Here is a 24,253-nt window from a genome sequence, read left to right as displayed (position 1 = left end):
CATCATCTATGTAAACAATGGTAAATCGAGAGTACGGACTAAATATTTCATTTATTATCTTTTGGAATTCTGATAGTGCTTTTTTTAGACCAAAAGGCATGACATTCTATTCATATTGGTCGAAAGGGATAGTAAATGTTGTTTTATATCTCTCATTTTCCTTAATTTGGATTTGTCAAAACCCTAATTTCATGTTAAACTTCGAGAAAATATTTGTATTACATAATTTTTGTAACAAGTCTTTTTTGTTTGGGATTGGATATCTAATATATTTTAATGCTTTTATTTAATGGTTTATAATTTATTATTAATATTGGTGTTCCTCTTTCTACTTTATGTATTATAGCATAAAAAGCAAAACAACTTCAGGGTGAACTGCTTTTCCTTATGAGTTTTTTCTTCTAGAAGATCCTGTATTTCTTTTGTATAGAATTCTTCCATTTTTTTTTTGTTCATTTGGATTGGTCTTGCTTTGGTAGGAATTTGTTTTTCACCAAAATCCTTTTCATAAGGCAAGTCTACCTTATGTTTTTTCCTATCCCAAAAGGTATTAGGAATATCAGAACAAATTGTTTTTTCAATTTCTTTTTTTAATTTGTTCAATCTTTTGTTGAATAAATTTATCATCTAATTGCTCATTTATCCTTTTAAAACATATTTTTTCTTTTAAATAAGTAATTTGTTTATGTTTGTGATTTATTAGAGAATTGAGTTGACCTATGTGAATTGATAAAGATTTTAGTAAATTGAGATTTCTTATTTTCGATTTTTCTATGATGGGGAAAATTATTTTGGTTTTCAATAATTTAGTAGTAATTGCTTGATTTGTAACCTTATATGATTTAAGCAAGGATATGAATGGTGTGGTTAGTATGACATTTTGTGCTATATTTTTTACCATTTGAAAAGGAGTTTTAAATTTGATTCCATTGTTGAAAATTTCTACATTAGGAATTTAATATGTAATCTTAAGTTTACCACCTTTGGTAGTTTTAAGGCCTTATGATGTTTTGTCATATATAATATTTTGTTAGAATCATTCCTTCTCTGATGCAATTTTGATTTGCACCAATATCAAAAAGTGCTATTGTTTCTAATTGAAATTTTTTGTTGATTAAAAGATGTATTTTAATTAAGTATCTTTGTATTGATACTTCTGTAAGAATCATCATATATTCTTATAATTCTTATGGTTCTGCCTTTGTATCTAAGGAAGAATTTTTTATTGGAAGTCTTGAATTTTGTAAGAATTCTATTTGGTTTTTTATCTCTCTTTGTTCACTCTTGAGTTTGGAAATTTCCACTTTTATCTCCTTAATTTCTGACTGTAACTCTACATTTGTTACTTGTCTAAGTTTAGAGGATTCATATCTATCAAATATAATATCTTTTATATTGTACAATTATTCTTGATTTGTAATTATGGGTTTTTCTGTTTTTTCTTTCATTGTAATTTTTAATTTTTCAAGATATTCTCTTTTCAGTGTTGAGTCTTGAATTTTATTGATGATTTCAATCATGAGTTCTTGGTCTTTGGTTAGGACATTAACTTGTTTTTCATTATCTATTGAAGATTGAGATGTAGTATGTATTTCATCTATTTGGAACTCACTTGAAGATTCTATGTTTTCAGGCATCGCATAGTCTAATGTTATTGATTCTAGTAGAATTTCATTCATTTTTTGTTCAATATCTTCATCTAGGTGAAGTTCATTGATTTTTCTTCTAATTTTGCAGAATTTTGAAATGTGGCCAGCTTTTTCGTATGTAAAACATTTTATTATTTTTTCTATTTTACTTTTTTCTTTTCGCTTTTGTTTCTCTTTTTTATACCTCCTATATTTTGGTTTGTTGTAGTAATCTTGGGTACTTTTCTTATGTTTCTTTTGTTTTAGTTTTGCAGGACAACAAGTTTTTGAAGAAGAAGGTTCATGTTTGATGTCAAATTGTTGACAAAATGATTCTAATTCTTTTATGCAGAGATATCTTTCCTTTTTTTAATTGTTTTTGAAGTTTTAAATCTTAGCAAGTTTTTAATCCCTCTTTTGGGTAAAACTTATGAGTTCGTCATATGTAAGATTTTCATAAGAAATTATTTGTTTATAAATGTCTCTTATTTGATTTCTAACTTTTTCTCCTAATAATGTAGGAAGTCTCGCTAGAAATTTTTCTTTCCAGAAAGGTTGTTGATCATCGAATCTTTGCATTAGTTTGGTCATAAATATGTTTTTGTATCATTTAAAATCTATTAATTTTTTGCATTTTAAATTTGACAATAATTATGAGTTTCTATCTTTAAGGTGTGATGGGTCACCTAGAAAGTGTTTTGAGATGGAAAAGATGAGGGTTGCAATAGCATCTTGGATTTCTCTTCCTTGTTCATCTAGGATGTTATTTCCTTCATCATCCTTTTTTATAGCTTTTAATATTTCTTATTATTATTTTGTGATAAGATAATTGTCCCACCATCCTTTAAGTTATCCAGTGAAACCGACAACTAAAATGTTTGCTATTGAATGATCTATAATTTGGCTTGTTTGATTTTGGGTTTTGTATATGTTTGATACTATTGTCATTTGTTGAAAAGTATTGAGGATGTTGTATTCAAACATTCCATCAATATTCCATTCATAAATTGTGTTGGTATTATATTTATTCTGGAAAGTAGGTTTTTCTTTTATGTTAGGTGTTGTGATTTTAGGATAGTAAAGCTTTTTTGGTTCTTTCCAAACCATTTTGTTAATCCATTAGTCATTAGTGTTTTCTGAATCTGTTTGTTAATTTATCATGTTTATTGAATGGCCTTATTATAAAGAAGTATCGAAGGCTTTCATTCTTAAAGTTTGGCTTTCGAGGGCATCAATTTTATTTTGAATTTCTCTCACAAATTGATTTTGATGCGATTAGTGAAATTTTTTTGGAATTTCAAAAGGTTTGAAAATTGGTTCTTTGGCTTTAATGACTTTGTATTTATTGTCTATGTTTGAGTGAACTTTGGGTGGTTTTCAATTAATATTTCTATATTTTCTAGTTGTTTTGTGATGGTATGAAGATTTAGATTTGTATAGTTGTTTTGTTCAACCATCATTTTTATGTCTTTGGACGAAACTTGTTCTCCTAAATTTAAGGACCTCATCCTTAAAGGAGTTACTCTTATTCTTATATTTTTGTGAGAATATTGAATTTCTGTCAAAACAAGATGTTGAGATTCAATTTCTCCTTTACTTGTTTGCCATTTGACTATATTTTTCGTAGTATTTATTGATCCTAAGTAATATTCTTCAAACCATGTAAAGAAATTTATTAGAATCTTATGGTTCTCCATGAAATCGTAATATTTTTGTAGAATTTGATCCTTTTCATTTGTATAAGTTTTTATATAATTTTTTCTTAGAGTAGAATGCTTTCTACACCATTCTTTATTGATTTTAAACTCTCTTTCTAATACAAAAATTTCAGAATTTTCTTCACCAACTTTGGTTATGTTTGGATTATTGGTCATTGATGAATATGTTGGAGACATGTTAGGTGAGTTAGTTGGACTAGATTTTTGCTTGTTATATATTGGTTGGGGTGTATTCGAGGAATTGTCTATCTCTCTTAAATTTGTCCTAATAATAGATGGTACTAAAGAAACGAAGGCTCTAGTTGTCCTAAAGTCCATTCTATGGGTTGTTATGGATTAATCGTCTCCAAGGATATTTAACTTCTAATAGAAACAGTGGCCTGTCCTAGATCAAAAGATTATCTTAGAGGAATTCTTGGTGGTCTGTTAAACCCTAAGTTTACAAACCCATCTCTATATTGAGCTACATGGTTTATTTTTGTATTTTGGATAGGAATAAGAGCCATAACTTCTTCAAGTCTCCATCTGTTTGAAAGTTGGACGTCATGCCAGTGTATGGTCCTAGGTATGGTCGTATGAGACCTGAACATGTATGTTTGAATTATGAGAGTTTCTCCTCTTGGGCTGTGAATTAAAGACGTAGTATTGATTGTTGAGTTCATGGCCTTATAATATGTAGACTAAGGTCAGTGGTTCAGACCTTAACATCATTTTGTAATTATGTGTTTGGATTTGGAGTGTCAAAGAGTTTAAGATATTCCTATATTTCAATGACACCATAAAATTGGGGAAACAGTTGAAATGTATTGGTCTTTTACATAAACTTGTTTCTACTGTTCCTGACAAGGAGTCATTGAAATGGAGATGCCTTTTGTCTTTAAAGGCTATAAGGATGGAAATATCTAGTCCTTCTTTTGTGAGCTGTTTAGCCCCTACTTGTTCTAATCTAAAATGAATATAATTATATTTTTGGTATTTGAGTTTTTCTATTTTCTTTGTATCCAAGAGTTGGATATTCCCTTTTCCTTGGTTTTGGTCAAATATTCACAGAAGGAATATAGATGTAAATTATTGAATGTTGATGACTTATAAATTTAATTTTGGAGAACTCTTGAAAATTTTCAATTATCTATTTCTTAAATAATATTTTTATATTGAACATTGTTTCCATTGACCGATTAGGTTTGGTTAGATATTGAGTTAAAAGAGGAGGTGGTCCTTACAAAAGGAAGCATCTTATGATTATAAACTTAATTTTCCTACAAAAAGGAGTTTCTATTGGATTACCTGACAATATCTTTTCTACTTACATGAAGGAGAATTGTCTTATCTTGCCTAAACCATGACTTACCATACTATCATTCTTAATACTCAGCAGAAAATGATAAAGTATTGATAGTGCAATTAAAACTAGAACTCAAAAAACAAAATCTATGTTATAAAATGCTTTCAAGTAATTAAGAATACCTTTACTCCGGGTGGCTGTGATACCATATATTTATATGTTGCTTAGGAGCCAATAATTTATCAAACTTTTAATTTTCTTAGGTTAACATCAATAATTAACTTGGCCTAACTTAATCTCAATTTTCTAGATTAAGCTCTATCTTTACTATCAATTTTTGAACGGGTTCAATTCAACATTATATTCTTTAATTTGGTTCAAAAAACTCAAAGTTGAAATATTTTGTAAAATATTTTTTATTTCTGCATGGAATATTCTTTTATTGTTAATTTTTGATAATTTTTTTAACCAAAGTAAGAAAAATAAAGCTATAAAATTATATCTATGTAAAGATGAATGGTAGATTTGATCTTTAAATCTAAGTTGGTGATAAATTTGAATCTTTTCTTTTTTTTTTATCATTTTTTATTTGAGCTCATTTTTAATTTAGAGCTTATCTTGTTTGGGCTACACCTACGCTACATGAAGTATGAATTCAATATAGACATTGAGCCATTTGGGCTAAGAGGCCGAAATTTAGAACAAGTCCATAAAAATAAAAATTAAATTAAAAAATAAAAAACACTAAAAAAATCAAAATTCAAAAAAATGAGAAAATAAAGAAAATTATCAATAAAAAAAAGCTCAAAACAATTCAAAATACAAAAAAAGAAGAAGAAAGAAACGGATTGGCGTCGGAGCACGCCTCCTTTCCCATTGCCACCCTTTCCAACTTATCTTTTGGAATTAGGGTTTTAAGTTTGAAAGGATAAAAATAAAAATTTAATATTTTAAAAAATAAAATTATAAATATTTAAAACAAAAAAATTATAAACTTTTGACACTTTGGATAACGAGGCCCTTACGAAACCCTCTCCCACTAATCTTCCATCAATAAAATTATACTTGCAAATAGTGATAATAATTGGACAGATAGATCATTTTGAGTTTTGATTATTTCAAATTTATATTATTTCGGATTTAAATTAATTTAAGTTTGTATCATTTTGAATACAATCCGAATAACCCAAATGGTTCATGTTCAGGTCAGATAATCAAACAAATTTTTCAAATTCAACTCAGCTTTCTGTTCTCTAACCCTAAAACTATCAACAACTCAATCCTCAAAACACATCAATGCACCCACTTGGCTTCTTCTAACAGTTTGGCTTAGATAAATTAATTAAGTTAGGAAAAGAAAAGTAAAAGTTTGGCTTATATAAAGTAAATTGTTTTAAAAAGTGGTTCCATTTATTGGCTTTAAAACTCTAGTGGATGAGTACGTTCATAATAGAATTTTCAAATCAATTTATCAGTAATACCATATACCGTTGATAATTTATTAAGTTTCAATAAATGTGTTTAAAGATATTTGAGTACGGACAAGACTGGTCCGACCTTAAAACAATAATTGGTAATGAAATCTTTTTCTTACTTTGTTAAGGTTTTAAGTTGGACTTTGAACTTAGTCCATAATCTACTTACAAGAATTTATTGAGCACCTCACATCACAAATTAAATTTAAGATGGATTTAAAGACTTAAAAATGTTCAAATTCAATGGATTAGTATTCATGCAAAGTTTGAAACTAGTATTGTTTTTTATTCCTGCTTCTGTAATTTTAGGCTCGCGTCGTTTGACTAATATCTCATTTTGTACTAAAACAATATACACTAATTGCTAGATTAGGTGACACATGGCTGTCGTGTCATATAAGATGATAAGACATCAGCGCTGTGCAATTTTTTTTATTAGATTATATATGCAATTGACGGTTGCAATTATAATCAAATAATCTTCGATATATTAAACAAAAATAAATAAAAAATTAACAATCTTATATCGTTATTTTGTGTCACAAATATATTGCACACCCTTTCCTTGGTTTTTGGTCAACATTTCATCAGAACTCACTGATCAAATATGTTTTGTCGGTAAAAACTTTAAATTTTGTAACGAGACTAATTAAATGAACCAACAATCTAAAATAAAATTGAACCAAATCAAGGCTATACATAAGAGTACGATTCTAACCTAATAAGGGTTGAAGGTTTTATGTCCTCTTCCTTATCATTCAAATAAGGGGGCGATTATGCAATTTAATTTGGATGGCTATTGACCCAAAGTGCTTGCTTATTTGTGTATTAAACCACCACAGATACATGAATTAAGTTTAAGTAGCGTTAGTGTTAGCTGGGGTTGAAGTTGGGCCAAATCTGACCTTTGACAGACAAGCATGCACTGGTGCAATTCCATTTTAGCATGCTGTTGCTCTTTCGTCGTCAGATCTTGTTTCGTTACCAAATGTTATCAGTCACGTGTTGAAAGTCTCGAGTAGGAATCCTAAAACGAGAAGATCAAGATTTATGGAGTGTAACAAGGCTGCTTTACTTGGTCCAAAATCATACCTACCAAAAGAATTCAAAATTCCACCGACCTCATTTTTTTTAATTTTTTAATTCATTAAAATATGAAATATTAAATATTGTGGGATTAAGTGAGATTTAGGTAGAGTTTTTTATATGAAATTCTACTAGCATTTGTAGAGGAGGTTCTTATGCAAGTGGAAGAGGTAGTTTAGTAAATAAAACGGGCCGGGTGCACTAAAAGTGATTGAGTGGAGGATTGGAGTAGAATTTAAAATACCAAGTGTCATGACAAGTGGTGAAACAAGGCTCGGAGAATAGAGAGGAGGAAAGAAACAAGGAAAAGAGGAATGTAGAGAAGATTTAAAGATGATCATTTAAGAGAATTTTGAAAAAGAGTTTGTAAATTTTGTCAAAACACCTCCAAATGGATGGTCAATATATATATATATATATATATAGGAACATTTTAAAAATAACTCTTATAGATAAAATGTTTTAAAAAATAACTTTTTTTTATAAGTTTAACTATTTTTAAGCAAGTTGGATAAAATTATCCTCAATGAAATTACACGTCATGTATAAAAACATATTACACGCTATGATTAGGTTGTTACACCCCATGTACAAAAACATGTTACATACTATGGTTAAGTTGTTACACGTCATGTACAAAAATATGTGACATGCCATGATTAAGTTGTTATACGTCATGTACAAAAACATGCTACACGTTATGTACAGAAATATGTGACACGTTATAGTTAGATTGTTACACGTCATGTACAAAAATATGTGACACGTCATGATTAGGTTGTTACACGCTATATTTAAAAATATTTTGTTACACTTTTAATATTTAAAATGTTATTATTACTTACGAACCAAAACTTTATATCTTCTCAACTCCAAATGGATGGTCAATATATATATATATATATATATATATATATATATATATAGGTATTTTAAAAAATAACCCTTATAGATAAAATGTTTTAAAAAATAATATTTTTTTATAATTTTAACTATTTTTAGTCAAGTTGGATAAAATTACCTTTAATGAAATTACACACCATGATGTTACACGCGATGTATAAAAACATGTTATACGTCATGGTTAGATTGTTACACGCCATGTATAAAAATATGTGACACGTTATGGTTAGGTTGTTATACGTCATATAAAAAACATGTTATATATCATGTACAAAAACATGTGACATGATAGGGTTAGGTTGTTACATATCATGTACAAAAACATGTGACATGCCATGGTTAGGTTGTTATACGTCATATAAAAAACATGTTATATATCATGTACAAAAACATGTGACACGATAGGGTTAGGTTGTTACATATCATGTATAAAAACATGTGACATGCCATGGTTAGGTTGTTACACGTCATGTATAAAAACATGTGATACGCCATGGTTAGGTTGTTACACGCCATATTGAAAAAAAAAATATTATTGTTACATGCCATGTTGAAAAAATATTGTTATTACACGTCATATTCAAAAACATTTTGTTATACTTTGATACTTAAAATGTTGTTGTTACTTATGAACTAAAACTTCAAATCTTCTTAACTCTCTTTATTTCTTTTTGTTTTTTTGATAATTTGGCACAATTAAAGTGTTTTTAACATGTTTTCATAAATCAAAATATAAATTTTCTTATCTAAAACACCTATTTCGACTAAAAATCGAAAAAAAATTTCTTTAAAAAGCTAGATTTATAAATTTCAAAATTTTGAGTTTATTAGTGTTTAGGTCCCGAATTGATCCAACTAAAAGCTATTTCAAATATCTGTGATCATTTTTACCATTTTAATTTTATCCAAAATACCTAAAAATCAAATTCTCCAAATAATCGTCCACCCAAACACATCAAAACCATCACTTGATGTCTTGAAAGCGAGGGAAAGATAAATTTGGAAAATGTAGGAGAGAGAAATTGGCGCATAGCAAACGAATGGCGAAGAAAGAAATCGATAAAATTAAAAAAAGTGGGATGGTGAGAGAGAGAAATCGGAAGCATAAATGGGAAGAAATTATAATGAATGTTTTAATTTATTTGAAATAGTTTAAGGGTATTTTTGTTAAGTTATGGATAAATATGACTAAAAACAGTTAAATTTATTTTGATGATTATTTTTGAAATACCCTTATCCAAAAAGGTTAGTGCTCATAATTTCTTTACATATATATATATATATATATATATGCGCCAAATGAGACATTTAGTGGGTAATTACTGTAACAAATGAGAAGATGTCAGCTATTGAAACATTAAAGCCTTTTCTAAGGAATGTTTGAGCCATCGTTAGAGATGGTAAATTTGTGACAACGTACCTATAAGTGCGTCATTTGTTCTAAGGAAAGGAAAAACTTTTGAAATTCAAGAATAAATTTCAATCAAAATTTTCTATGAAACAACTTTACTTATATTGAAGAGGTAACGTGTTAATAACCAAAATCAATTATTTATAAGATTTTTAAAAGAATCATGATATGTGTTAAAACAACCGACTCACAAAATTAATTTAATTTGATTTATAAGTAACATAATATTATAAAAAACTTGATTAATTTCAAATAATAAATTTCACTAAATTCTATCTTATTTTTTTAAAAAAACTTCTCTATGTGTCTTAATTGCTAATTAATTTGTTCAATCAAATTAAATTTTCTCAAACCAAACTTACATGTTTTTTGTTATGTACATGAAAAAAAAACTCTTAAATTATTATTTGACATAATATTTAAAAAAACTCTTAAATTATTCAAAAAAATTCAAATAAACTCTTGTATTTTTATTTTGAGCCAAATAAGTCTCTTTATTTTTATTTTAAGTTAAATAAATTTTTATTACTAATAATTGACTTAGTCAAAATATCATCATTTTATGTCACATGGCCTTAACGTGTTATACTAATATATCATAATTGATAATGATGTATTATGTTAACATATTATAATTGATTATGATATAATATGCTAATTTGATATGATAATATATCATATGGTATTTTTTACTCTCTATATCAACGTCATGTCAATAACATGTGGATATAAAATGATGAGTGATAATTTAACTAACGATAATTAATCAATAATTAATTAAAAAAATTTATTTGATTTAAAATAAAAATATAAAAATTTAATTGAACATAAAAAAATAAAAAAAATTTTAAAAATTTTTAAATAATTTAAAAAAATATTTCAACATTATGCATTTATATATGGTAATCCTTATCCTAGGTTCCTAACCCGAAGGAGATCAGGTTTGTGGGCTCAGCCCCGGCCTTATCCACTTGGAAAAGGGCAAAAAATGGTTCAACTGCATGGAGTCAACCATCATGTGCTTTCAATTTTGGCGTTTAACAGACAAGAATGTGGATGCATCTAGCTGTTTGTCATCCAACTTTTACTAAATATATATATATATATATATATATATATATATATATAAGATTTTTTCAATCAATATTCAAATTTCATGAATTTTCCTTTTCTTTCCTTGACATCTTGTGGATTGAAGTTTTAATACCGATTGAATTTTATGGTAAAGTTTAATTACATATCTTTGTCTTAATTAATGTTCTTATTACATATCAAATATGAAAAAAAAATTATCATATGCATCAACGATACCATATTTTAACTTTTACAAATAAGTTTATAAGGTTATTACATGTCCATTAAACTATAATTAAAAAAAATAATAAAAATTCATGTAACTACTAAATAAAAATATGATAATCTAATAAATTATCCCATAAATCTTATACCGTTAGTATATAAAATAATACTTTTTTTTGGATCCTACAAAAATATACACAAACCTTAATTCTTGGTTTTCGTTTTTCATTTCTTTCATTTGTGAAGGAATTACTGATTTATTTCTTGATCCCAAAAACTGATTTAACATCCCAATATGAAAACCCTTGTACAACTAGAGGGGCCTGGAATTGAACAGATAGCAAGTTCCAGCAGGCAGCAGGATGTCATAGAGTGACCATACTAATATTTTGGAGGACAAATGGATAATCATTTTCAACTAGGTTTTCCTTGACATTATCAACAGTATTTAAGAGGCATTAACAACAATTAGGAGGACAGTCGGATGCATGCATACAACTCTATTATTGGATACCAGCAGGCATTTATATTTAATTTAATTTTGACTGTTATATCTTGACCCTGCACTCTATATAAGGGTATCCATATTCAGATATGCTTCACACCAATTCTCAACGTACAGTGATTCTCTAATTTTATTCAAGAAATTAGAGTATTCCCTATGGCCCCAGCATCCCAACCCTTGTCTCACCCAAAACCCATTTCTCTGCAAGAAGAGCAACGTCGATCAGCCAATTATCATCCCAGTATTTGGGACCCCAGTGTGATCAAGTCCTTTACCACTCCATACACAGTAAGTGCACTGCTTGAAATTTAGCCCAGTGCAAGTAATATTTTCCTAGCCAGCTTAGTAAACGAGCTTGGAAAAAAATTTATCATTATTGTTATTGATAATGAACTTTATGGACTGTAGCAAACGCTACAAGTAATAGTAATATATTTCCCTTTCTTTTACGTCTTTTAGTATGAATTCCACGGTACCAAGTTGGAAGAGCTGAAACAAGAAGCTGATAAGTTGTTTGCCTCAACCAAAGACACTGCTGCCTTGTTAAAGTTAATTGACTCATTGCGGAGGCTTGGTGTGGCCTACCATTTTCAGAAACAGATTGCAGAGGCTTTGACTCAATTGCATGTTGATCGAAATGTCTCCATTAATGACCTTTCCACAGCTGCTTTGTATTTTCGCCTTCTTCGAGAGCATGGTTATCGAGTTAGTGCAGGTGATCATTATATTTTGCATAAGTTTTACTTGTGTCAACCTTTCTGGTTTTTTATGTGAGGGCCTTCAATCATTTCCCTTTTTGATGGTGGTGAAAACAGATATATTCGAGAAATTTAAAGGTGGAGACGGGAAGTTCATGGACAGCTTAAGTGGAGATGTTGAGGGGCTTTTGTGCTTGGATGAAGCTTCATTCTTGGGAGTGCAAGGGGAAAAAATTCTTGAACAGGCAAAGGGTTTTGCCAGTGAAAGTCTCAAGACTTTAATAGGGAAACTGGACAAAAATAAGGCTAAGCATGTTCAACAGTCGGTGGAGGTTCCGCTTTACTGGAGGATGGAAAGGATTGAAGCACGAAACTTCATTGACTCCTACCAGATGGATGATACAAAGAGCTCAGTTTTGCTGGAGCTGGCTAAGTTAGACTACAATCTTATTCAATCAGCTTACCAGCAAGAACTGAAAGAACTAGCAGAGTAAGATTTACGTAGTTTGAATCACTTTTTTTTTTTTGCTTTTCAAAAAAAAAAAATCTCTAAATACAATTTGTAGGCAATGTTGTAACAACTCATAAAAGATTTATATAATTGTGGAAACAGGTGGTGGAGGGAATTGAACTTCAAGGAGAAGCTTAGTTTCAGCCGAGACCGATTGATGGAAATATATTTCTGGGCTACAGGGTTAAGCTTTGAGCCCCAATATTCCAAATGCAGGATATGCTTCACTAAATACGCATGCTTGGCAACAGTAGTTGATGACATATATGACATATACGGATCACTTGATGAACTTGAGAGTTTCACAAAAGCAGTGACTGGGTACTATATTGTTTCAATTACACCTCTTTAGTTGCTACAGATTGTATTGGTATCCCAATTGCAAGCAAAAACTGAGTCCTTCATTATCGGCCTTTTCAACAGGTGGGATGTCAAGGCCGTTGAAGAACTTCCAGAGTACATGAGAGTAATGTTCTCAGCCATATCTGAATTTACTAATGAATTGGCCAGAGAGACCTCGAAAGATCATGGGCTGGATGTTCTGCCCTACATCCAGGAGCAGGTAACATCAAAAGCCATGGAAATTAAAATAAAAGATTCCTTGTAACCGTTCATAAAAAATTGATCCCATATTTGCAAATTGCAGTGGGCTATACTTTGCAGAGCACATATCACAGAAGCCAGATGGTTTTATGGTGGTCACACTCCAACTTTTGATGAATATATACAAAATGGATGGATATCAATAGGCAGTCTAGGAGGGCTGGTTCTTCTTTGTTTTGTAGAAGCAGACTCCATAGTTGAACAATTCCCGCATTGTCTCAAAGACTACTCTCAGTTATTTTACTGGTCATCTCTCATCACCCGACTCAGCGATGATCTGGGTACCTCCAAGGTAACATATGCATATACGCGTAGCTTAATTCACAAGACTTTGCGATAGTAAAATTCTTCACAAAAGTTTACCTGCAAGGCTGCAATGTCTGACAAAGCTAAAAGTTATTTTCAATTGAAGTGAAAGACCCACACTCCTTTCATCTTTGGTTTCGCTTCTATGTTATATACATAAAATTGTTGTTAATTGTCTTGAAGGCTGAGATGGAGAGAGGGGATATACCAAAAGCTGTGCAGAGTTACGTGATCGAAAAAGGTGTATCTGAAGAAGAAGCAAGAGATCACGTAAAGAACCTGATAAGCGATTCATGGAAGAAGATCAATGAGGAAATTGTTGACAATACTTTCCCTGAAGTTATAGTAAACTTATCAAAGAACATGGCTCGAACTGCTCAGTGCATGTACCAGCATGGAGATGGAGTCGGTACTTCCACCGGAGTGACTAAAGATTGTATTGTTTCATCCATCCTTAAGCCCATCTCAATTTAAGAACATGGATTAATCTTTTACATGTTTTATCAAGGAAAAGAGATTTTAATTTTAGACCAATATTTGGTTGTAAGGTGTGGAAATAAATTAGAATGTTGTTGTAGGAAATAAATCAATGTATGGGGTGACTCAATGATCAAAACTTGGAAGTTTGTTAATTGATTGAATTGAAGGTATAAGTGTTAGATTTTTTTGTAAAATCAAAATGTTGACTTATATTATTTATTTTTATATTTTATTACAATTAGGTTAAGTTAATTTGGTTTTTATAAGGAGATAATTTTATAGTCCATAATATGATTTAATAAATTGGATTAAACTCTAATGTTTTATGTGGGTTTATGAGTGTAGGCATGTGTAGAAAATCTTAAATTTTATAATTTTAAACCTTAGATATTTATGAATTCTATCTTGGAGAGGGTGATTATGATATTGTCTATGTAATTAATCCAGTAACCTTTTCAAAAGTCATTTCTAATTCTACATTGGATTGGCGATGAGATACACTGAGGGATAAGATGCATTCCATGTCACACAATGGTGTTGACAGCTTGTTGAGTTAACTAAGGTTGCAAACTTATTGGTTGTAAAAGAATATACAAGACTAAGAAAGATTTAGAGATTTAAAGCCAAACTGGTTGTCAAAGGTTTTTGAAACATAAAAATTATTGATTACAATGAAACCTTTTCCATTATCGTAAAAGGGTGTTGCTTAGTGTAATTATTGTTGACTCCATATGTTTTTTATGATACCAAAACATTCCTCTTTCATTAATGTCTAATCTTGTTATTTAAATGTGTAAGATTTAATTTAACACCCCTAACAAAGTTGTTAATTAAAGGCAAGTCAAGAAGCTTGCTAACTTTAATGAAGAGTTAATCAGTAAAAGTAATGAACAAAAACAAAACCTTAGTAACTGATTATTAAGGGACCTTAATCAGTTAAGGCATGACTGCATGATAAGTTGAAGTAAAACAGAAATATACTAATCGGTTAAGAAGTCTGGTTAATCGGTTAGAGCGCAAGGTCCTAATATCTTCAAGCCCCAAAAACAAGTTCGAAAATATAATTGACCATTGAAGGGAGCCAAAATGGAGAATTTCAAAATTCGAAGACCTTCTAGTTGATTAAAGGTGATTTTAATCGATTATTGTTGAAAGAAGTAAAACTTCAATCAGTTAAGGGAAGAGCTAACCAATTAGAGGAAGATTACTGTATAGAGAAGTGAAAACAGAAAATTTATAATCGGTTAGAGCTTGCCATAACTAGTTAGAGGAAGTCTGCTAAAGAAGAGAAACCTGAAGATAGAGAACTCTTAATCGGTTAGAGCTTCATGTAATCGGTCAGAGCAAAGAACACAATAGCAAGACAGTGCAAGGTAAAAAAGCTGTAATCGGTTAGAGCTGCTTGTAGGGCCGGCCCTAGGGTGAAGCCACCCAAGCAAGGGCTTTAGGCCTCCAATTTATGGAGGTCTCAATTTTAAAGAAGATTTATAATTTTATAATAATTATAATATAATTAATTATATTAAAAAATATAAAAATAAAAAATAATTCATCAAATTATTTGTTTTTTTTTACTTTTTTTAATTATGTGCCTAATAAATCTCAATTTTCTATTTTTTTTATTTCTAGAATACTATTAATTCTCAACTATATTATTTTATTTTCAATAAACTAACAGTTACATGTATTTAATTATTTTCAACAGTTATTTTTTTTCTCACTTATTTCTCTTATTTTCAATTAACACATTTAATGATTTCCAACAGCTATTTTTTTTCTATATATAAAATTGATTATTTTTTTCAATGTATAATATCTACTTTTGAAATCTTTCTTTCTCATTTGCTCTTTCTTCCTTTAACTTCAATTTTTCTCCAAAAAATACACAAGAAGTTTGTTATTTTATTATCTTCATAAAGTTGTGAGCCTCATTTGCAATTTGCAATAAGCATTCAACAATTAGGTATTATTGTTCTAATCTTTACAGATTTTTTTACTTTAATTTAAATTTATATTATATTGTTATATTATTTTATTTTATATGACAGTTGATTTATTTGAATTAAAAATTTTGATTGTTTATTTTATATTAGCTATTTAAAAAATATAAGATAATTATAATAGTTAAATATTTTTAAAATAATGTTAACAATTTTAGTAAATGTTGCTTCAGGAGAAAGAAGTTTTTCAAAACTAAAATTAATAAAATCTTATTTAAGATCAACAATGTCTTAAGAAAGATTAAATGGATTGATTATATTATCAATTGAAAAAGAAATATTAGAAGAACTTGATTATAAAAGTTTAATTAAAATTTTACATTTCAAAAAGCTAGAAGGATAAAATTTTAATAATTTTTTTAAATTTCAATAAAAAAAGCCTCATTTGAATATTTCGCTTTAGGCCTTTGAATTTATTGGGCCGCTCCTGGCTGCTTGTAACCAGTTAGCTGAAGTCTATTTTCCTTTTTGAATTTAAATACTAAAGGACAAAATAGCGGCTAGAAGTACATCAGAGTTGTTTCTAATAGCTAGAAATTACTGTCAACAGAAAAATCTAACTCCACAAGTATAAAAGGAAACTTCAACGGTCAAATAAAGCAGATTTGATGAGAAAAGAGTTACTTTGAGCAAAAAGCCAAATATTTTTCACCAAAAACACTCTTCTTCATTTCAAATCTAAAAAAAGTGCTTGAGCTTATTTGTAATCTATCCAGACTTGTAAAGGTACTTAGTTGTACTTTTTTTTTCTTTTCTTTTTTGAAAAATTAAAGAGTGAAAAGCACTCTAAAGCTTGTTGTAAGGGATTAGAGCTTGAGTTAGAAGCTCACTTTGTAAAAGCTTGGTGGAAGTTATTAATTCTACTAGTTTAGTGAAGTTGGGTTGAAAATCTTTGATTAGAAGATCAAGGTAATGGATGTAGGTCAAGGGGACCAAACCACTATAAATACTCTTGCATGTCCACTTCTCTTTACCCTTCTATACTCGGTGTTTTGTAATTCTAACAAGTTTTATTTCTTTCCTTCATCTAGTTGACTAAGAGCTTTTCAAGCTTTAAAGGGTTGAATAGAAAATTTTTAATGCTATTCACCCCTCGTAACACTCCAACCGGACCAATAATTATGACATTAGTAACTCATATCATTTAGAACTTACCATATGGATGTTTAGGATTGTTTTTTTGAATAATAATCTTGTTGAAAAGGTTTAAAAATTATAGCCTAAAGGATTTAAGTGATGGTAAAGATCATTTTGTGTGTAGTCTCAAAAGTTTATTTATGAGTTTAAATAAGCTTTTTACTAGCGGTGTCTTAAATTTGATGATGTAATCACCTCATGTGGTTTGATTAAAAACAAGGTAGACTAATGCATATATCTCAAGATCAATAGGTGTAAGTTTATCTTTCTTATTTTGTATGTCAATGATATCTTGCTTGCTAGTTGTGTCTAAGTAGTTTTATTTGTAAGATCTTGGAAAAACCTCTTATATCCTTGGGAATGAAATTCATAGAGATAGATCTCGTCACTCGTTAGACTCTCTCAACGTACATACATTTATCGAGTGTTAAATATATTCTTTATACTTGATTGCAAAGGTGCAGATAAATAAGTTGTTAAAGGTGCTAAATTGAATTTAGCACAATGTCCAAAAATGATGTTGAGAGGGAATCTACAAAAGCAATTTTGTAGGGAAAACGAGGATCATTTTTCCTTTGCCATTTTGATTCCTTTGCTTTGTTAGGTTTTTTTGGTTTGAGGGTTTGTTACAATTTAGGCTTCATTTCATTTCTTTCTTTTTCGTTTATTTGGTATTATTTTGTTTTTGAGGTTTTAGCAATCGAACCGATGATTTTAAGAGGGAAGAGGAGATGAGTAATTAATTTTTGTAAAGAGATTGCTATGAGATGTATGGGTTTTTGGATAGATAGTGGGATGACTGGTTATGTTTTTATAGAGGGTAGAAAAAGGGAAAAAGGATAATGGAGGAGGATGAAGAGGTGAATGAATAGATGTTTATTGGGAAAGGGCCTACTACTAGGGTTGTGGGAGAAAATGATTATATAATAAATGCTTTTATGTTTTGGTTAAGATTCAAAAACTATGTCATTTTAAAAAAAAGGAATACAAAAGGAAAAAGAAGAAGAACACGTGGGTGGTTTGTCTAGTAATTTGACTTCGTTTACATACACGAGGTTATTAGTTGATTTCTTATTGGTATTCCAATGTAACTAATCATATTATCTGGTTGTTTGCCTTTTAGGCATATATCTGGTTACTTCGATTGTTCTTCCAACAAAAGAACAAAACATTGGGTCTTTTGGTTTTTATAATCCTTTTCAGTGGTTTCTTCTTCTTTTTCTTTTCTCCTATTCATTTTCTTTGTTGATTAATTTACCAAGTTCTCTTTTTTCCTTATGATTGTTGTTTATTCTTCTTTGTTTTATTGTTTTGTTCTTTGGTAGTTTGATCTAACTTATTATTTTTTTTATTGTTTTGTCGATGTGGTTTTTAGGTGTACATGTTACATTCTTTTTCATTTTTTGAATAACTGCAATGTTCGATTTTCATTTTAATATTTTGTTTTGTTTTTACAGTTATTGAAAAGGTAATAAAATATTTTGCTTCTTTAGTTTCAATGATAAATGTTGGTTGGTTTTGAATGCTAGATTTCTAGATGTTTTGTTGTAGTGGATGTGTTATTTTACTTTTTTATTCATAAAAAATGTGAGTTACTTCTAAATGTTAAATTTTTGGATGTTCTATTATAGTGCATGTGCTATTTTTCTATTTTGTTCATATACGGGTTAATTGTATTCTATACATGAAGATTTGAATGCTACGTCTAGGTTAGTTCTTTTTATTTAAATGTCCTGTTTTATTCTTGCATTTGTTGTAAAGGTGTTCAAATTTATGTTAGTTGATTCTATACATGACCATTTGGTAGTTCAATACTGCTTGCTATCTTTTTATTGTTTTGTTGGTGTGGTTCTAAGGTGTATAGGTTCTATTCTTTTCTTTTTTTTTTCAATAATTGTAGTGCTTTTTTCTTTTATTTTAGTGTTATGTTTTGTTTTTATAGTTATTGAAAGGGTAATAAAATGTTTTGCATCTTTTTTCTTGAAAGGCTAATGTTTTGCTTATTTAGTTTAAATGATAAATGTGGGTTGCTTTTAAATGTTAAATTTTTAGATGTTCTATTGCATTACATGTGTTATTTTACTATTTTATTCATAAATTTTTATGATATAACATTTTCATTAAATGCATTTTATATGAAGATTTGAATGTTAAATCTAGGTTCATTCGTCTTATTTGAGTGTTTTGTTTTATTCTTGCATTTGTTGTAAAGGTGTTCAAATATGTGATAATTGATTCTCATATCCTCTTTTATTGTTATAGTTGGTTGGATTTATTCTTGAGAGTTACTAAGTTATTTTCATCAGTTATTAAACCATTTACAGTTGGATATACTTACGGACATGTGAGCTTAAAGTATTTATTGAGTGTTCTTCTATTATTTGCAACTGTTGTTTTGTTTGAGTGATTTAACTTATTTTTTTATTATGTTATTGTTTTATCACCTGCATGCAAATCTTTTCGGTAGAGTTTTAGTTGATTGTTTACTATGTTAATAATTTTACTTCTTCATGAAAGCTCCTATGATATATTATTAACATATAGAGATAACAAAGGAGAACATTAGACTATATTAGTTCCATACAAGGTTAGTTTTGTGCCAGTTTTATTTTTTAGAATTATAGTTCCTTTTTGGTTTTCTCAGCAATATTTGTTTTTTGTACAAATAAAGCTATTAAGTAATGTTTAGATATTAGCAATAATTTTATGATTTGCTACTTGTGAATTTACTCTTCTTGTAATTAGTTTAAATGAAAGTAGGAAAACTGTTGTAAGATGGTCATTTGAAATAAACATGTAGTTATGTAAAATAAGAGTCAATTCTATGTGATATGAAATAAATGAGTTATATTTAGTAAAAGTCAATTAACTTTTTATGTTTTACAATAGATGAAAAATTATTAATAGGATCCGAATATACTTTTTTCCATTCTAATTTACATATATTGGATATTATACAAATATAATGTCAAATTAAGGTCTAAGAAAAAGAATAAGATCTATAGAAACTACTAAGTATTCAAATTATAGTCGTGATGTTTCCAATGAACTTTATGATGTTCTTTTTGTTCACAATTTAGCTTTATCATTTAATATGGGACAAGCCCTTTAGTAACAAATAGGAATGTCATAGAAATTGTTAATTGTTGAATTGTTCATTATGATTCAAAAAGTCAAACTTCAATCTATTATGAGTACACTGGTGGAGCACATAATTTTGATTTTGAAAATCTATATGATATTTTGATCATCAATGGTTTGTTAGAAGAAACTGAAGGAACATGCAATTTTGATTTTAAAAATTTATATGATGTACCCATTATGGATCATCAGTTTACAAAGGCTTTTGCTTTAATCTGTGGTAAGGAAGAAATAAATGATGTTTAAGGTAAATGTACATTTTGTGCAATCTTAGCTTAAAATATAATATTATCCCATAGTTGTCCAACTAATTTCTAGCTCTAATGATATTTGCCAATTTATATTTTTTGTGTCTTTGCAAAACATAAAGGTAATCATAAAATTGTTTATTCTAGGGTTGAACGAAACATTGAAAGATCAAATGAATTAAGGTATACTAGATATACAATCAAGTAATGTTTAAATTGAAACAAATTTTTGTTAGAACAATTAGTTGTATGGTTTTGGTGATCAATAGTTTATTATTTTCTGTTTACATAATAGGAAGATACAACTCAATATTTAGGTTTGGAAGACCAAATTGTATTTATCTTTTTTATACTGCTATAATGTGATATGAAAAGATAGTTATTACAACTCAGACTACAAGTTTTTGTACATTTACATTGTGTTGTCAATAAGTTACGGTTCAATTACTTTTTTTAAGCCTACACCTGATTTCTTGCATTCTTTGTTAGATTATGAAAGAGATTACAAGAGTAGCAATTTTAAAGACAACATTAGCATTTATAATTCTATGTTTCAATTTACATTTATTAGAAGAAGAATAAATAATAATATAAACAATACTTCAGGTCCATATATCTTTAAAATAAATGGTCAAAACCATCATTGAATTGGTTCTTTACTCCTACAATAAGACATAAACCTAAATTCACACACACACACACACACACATACACACACACACACACATATGATTTTGAGAATAAGGTTTCAAATAGAATTTCTATTTTTGCGCATCAAAATACCAGTAATGTGATAGATAAATTTGTAGTAGAAGTTTTAATTAAAATACTTGATCAAACTAATGAAATAGTTAAACTGTTTAGAATAGCAAGAGACAGGTTTAGAGAATCAACTAATGTTTTAGTTCGGCTCAAATTAGTTGGAACACAGAACAATCAAGAGAGAACTTATGCAACTCCTATTGGATCAGAGCTTGTTAGATTAATTGTTGGGGATATAAGACAATCTGATAGTCATCGTGGCATTATTGTTAAGTATAGAATTGATGGCCTTAAGTGAATAAGTGAGCTTCACCCCTTTTTCATGGCAATATAGTACCCCTTGTTATTTCCTTATGAAAAAAATGAATATATGTTAGATATTAGTTATGTTGATTCTCTAGTGCAATAGAAATCGAAAAAAAGTAGACTTCAATGAGAGAATATTATGCTTATGTCATTTAACAAGGTAATCCTATATAGAGTACATCGCTAAGAGGTGGTCGATTGTTTCAACAACTTATTATTGATACGTTCTATGTAGTTGAAAAGATGAGATTATAGTTTATAAGGGATAATCAAAAGAGTTTAAGGTTTGAGGTTTATAAAGGGTTGAGAAATGTCATGTCAAAAGGTGATGTATAAGGGAACACAATCGGGAAAGAGGCAGTTTACTTGCAACATTTACTGGAAATGCTTAGTATTTATTCCATAATTATCAAAATACAATGGTTATTTGTCAATACTATGGTTGTTCAGATTTGTTCATCACATTCACTTGTAATGCAAGATGGTTAGATATTGATGAAGTTTTATCTATAATACCTGGACAACAACTGCAAGATAGACCTGATATAGTTTCAAGAGTATTTAGATTAAAACTTCCTTATTTTATGGAAGACTTGATTAAAAAGAAACATTTTGGATTAGTATTTGTAGGTAGACTTTTTGAATTGGTTCAAGTTATTTAATATGTGTTTAATTGTTAATATTAATTTTATTTGCTATTATATGTTACTAACAATTTTATTGTTCTTTTTGTTTTAGTGTGTGATAGTTACATATAATATTGAATTCCATAAACGTGGCCTTTCGCATGTTCATATATTGCTTTGGTTAGATCCTGTTGCAAAATGTTCAAATGAAATTGATCTCAATAAAATAACATCAGCTGAGATACCAAATAAAAAGGATGATCCAATGGAGTATAAAGCTGTGACAAGCTTTGTGATACATGGACCATGTGGTGCTATCAATCTTTCCCCAAACAATATCAATCTGAAACTATATTTAATGAAAATGGATTTGCAGTTTATATGATGTAACGACCTAAGTCCAAGCACCTTCCCAATAACTTTTTGGGCTTAAACTACGTGGCCTTCAAAAGCTCAAGCTCAAGTTACTAGTAGTAATGGATTTGGATTGTTATATAAGTCTTAATAATCACATTCACATTAGATGTGAAATGTTGAGTATCACAATCCCACCCCCTCAAATCCTTGATGTCTTCATTAAGGCCACAAATCATCCACAAGACTAAAATCTCATCAGAGTAATGTGAAAGCATACATCGGATTGGCTCAAGGTTTGATACTATTTGTAATGACCTAAGTCCAAGCACCGGCTTAGCAACTTTTTGGGCTTAAACCACATGGCTTTCAAAAACTCAAGCTCAAGTTGCTAGTAATAATAGACTTAGATTGTTATATAAGTCTTAACAATTACATTTATATCAAATGTGGGATTTGTAGCCTTGATGAGGACATTAAAGATTTGAGTAGGTGGGATTGTGATACCTCACATTCCACATTTAATGTGAATGTGATTGTTAAGACCTATATAACAATTCAAATCTATTATTACTAGCAACTTGAGCTTGAGCTTTTGAGGGTCACGTGGTTTAGGCTCGAAAAGTTACTAGGCCGATGCTTAGACTTGGGTCGTTACATAGGAAAAGACAAGTAATTAACAAATCATGTGTTACTGTAAATAATGGTGTTGAGTTGGATAACAGATTTGTTATGGCTCATAATGTTGATTTAGTTGTGAAATGTGCTTCATTAGGTACAAATGAGAAAACAATAGTTGAGTGAGCTATAACTATTCAAACTACCAAACACAATAAATGTAAAAGTGCTAAGGATTTGGCAATCCACAACACTTGATAATTCTGAAAATCTATTTAGCCTTGATTTTTTAGTTGTTGATGTGAAGGTAAGTTATGCAATACCTTTACTTTTATTGTATTGTAAATTTTCATAAAAATTTAAAGCCATATTAAAATAACACTTAATTGAATTTTCTAATGAAAGAAAAATGTAACACAAACGATGATTAAACGTTTAGATGGACCATAGTTTACACATGTACTGACGGAAGGTTTTGTTTACTTGATTGAAGAGTTGCCGGTAATGAAATCTAGGAACAACTTCAACGTTCTTCCTAGAGATTTAATGATTGTTCTGTCAACAGTTATAGAATTGAAGGAAATTCATGAAGATATTATTGCATACCCTTCCTATCACTTCAATTTTGCAAATTACAACACTTGTCATGATAGTATATACCAAAAAAAAAAACTCTTAACAAGTATTATAAATAATACACTCAATAATAATATTGCATTTTATAATTAGTTTTCTAACTTCCGTACTTTTTGTCTTTGCATGAGAATATTGTAGATGTTATTAGAGTGCTTACAACAATGACTGCCGTAACAAAAGTCTAGCTCAATAATAAAGATATACCTGTTCAGCAACGAGACATATACATTCAAAATTCAAAGTAAATGAACAAAATAAACAAACATTGAATTTCTTCAATAATATGTCTATTACTCTACATAACTTATTTCATTTCACAATAAGTTTGAATAGTTATGAGACTTTGAAGGTTGTGCTATATGGAGACTTGGCATTAAATATAGAACAAGAACAAGTCCTGCACAAAACCACAAATGTTGTTCTTGCATTTACTAGATTGAGGATTAAGACTTACATGTGTAAGTACAATTCGTATAACTTTTTTACTAACTGTGATGAATACTACACATACAAGTTA

At 29.1% G+C, this 24,253-nt stretch overlaps 1 protein-coding gene across 1 annotated transcript; it reads left to right on the top strand.

Moving 5' to 3' along the window:
* Window positions 1-11,418: 11,418 nt before the first annotated feature.
* LOC18586599 (putative terpene synthase 9) lies at window positions 11,419-14,091 on the top strand. The gene is made up of 7 exons (XM_007010081.3): window positions 11,419-11,598; window positions 11,770-12,025; window positions 12,126-12,498; window positions 12,622-12,840; window positions 12,943-13,081; window positions 13,166-13,414; window positions 13,612-14,091. Exons 1-7 carry the CDS (start codon window positions 11,467-11,469, stop codon window positions 13,900-13,902), a joined length of 1,659 nt encoding a protein of 552 aa, XP_007010143.3. The 5' UTR covers window positions 11,419-11,466; the 3' UTR covers window positions 13,903-14,091.
* The last annotated feature ends 10,162 nt before the right edge of the window (window positions 14,092-24,253 follow it).

Source organism: Theobroma cacao, chromosome 10 (genome assembly GCF_053813885.1).
Source record: "Theobroma cacao isolate CCN51 chromosome 10, ASM5381388v1, whole genome shotgun sequence".
Lineage (NCBI taxonomy): Eukaryota > Viridiplantae > Streptophyta > Magnoliopsida > Malvales > Malvaceae > Theobroma > Theobroma cacao.
The sequence above is the reverse complement of the archived record's forward strand: the minus strand, read 5'-3'. Positions and strand labels throughout refer to the sequence as shown.

Coding starts and splice junctions, on each gene's coding strand:
- LOC18586599 (XM_007010081.3), top strand. CDS start 11,467: ATGGCCCCAGCATCCCAACCCTTGTCTCACCCAAAACCCATTTCTCTG. Junction 12,841..12,942: donor TTCACAAAAGCAGTGACTGG/GTACTATATTGT, acceptor CCTTTTCAACAG/GTGGGATGTCAAGGCCGTTG. Junction 13,082..13,165: donor TGCCCTACATCCAGGAGCAG/GTAACATCAAAA, acceptor TGCAAATTGCAG/TGGGCTATACTTTGCAGAGC.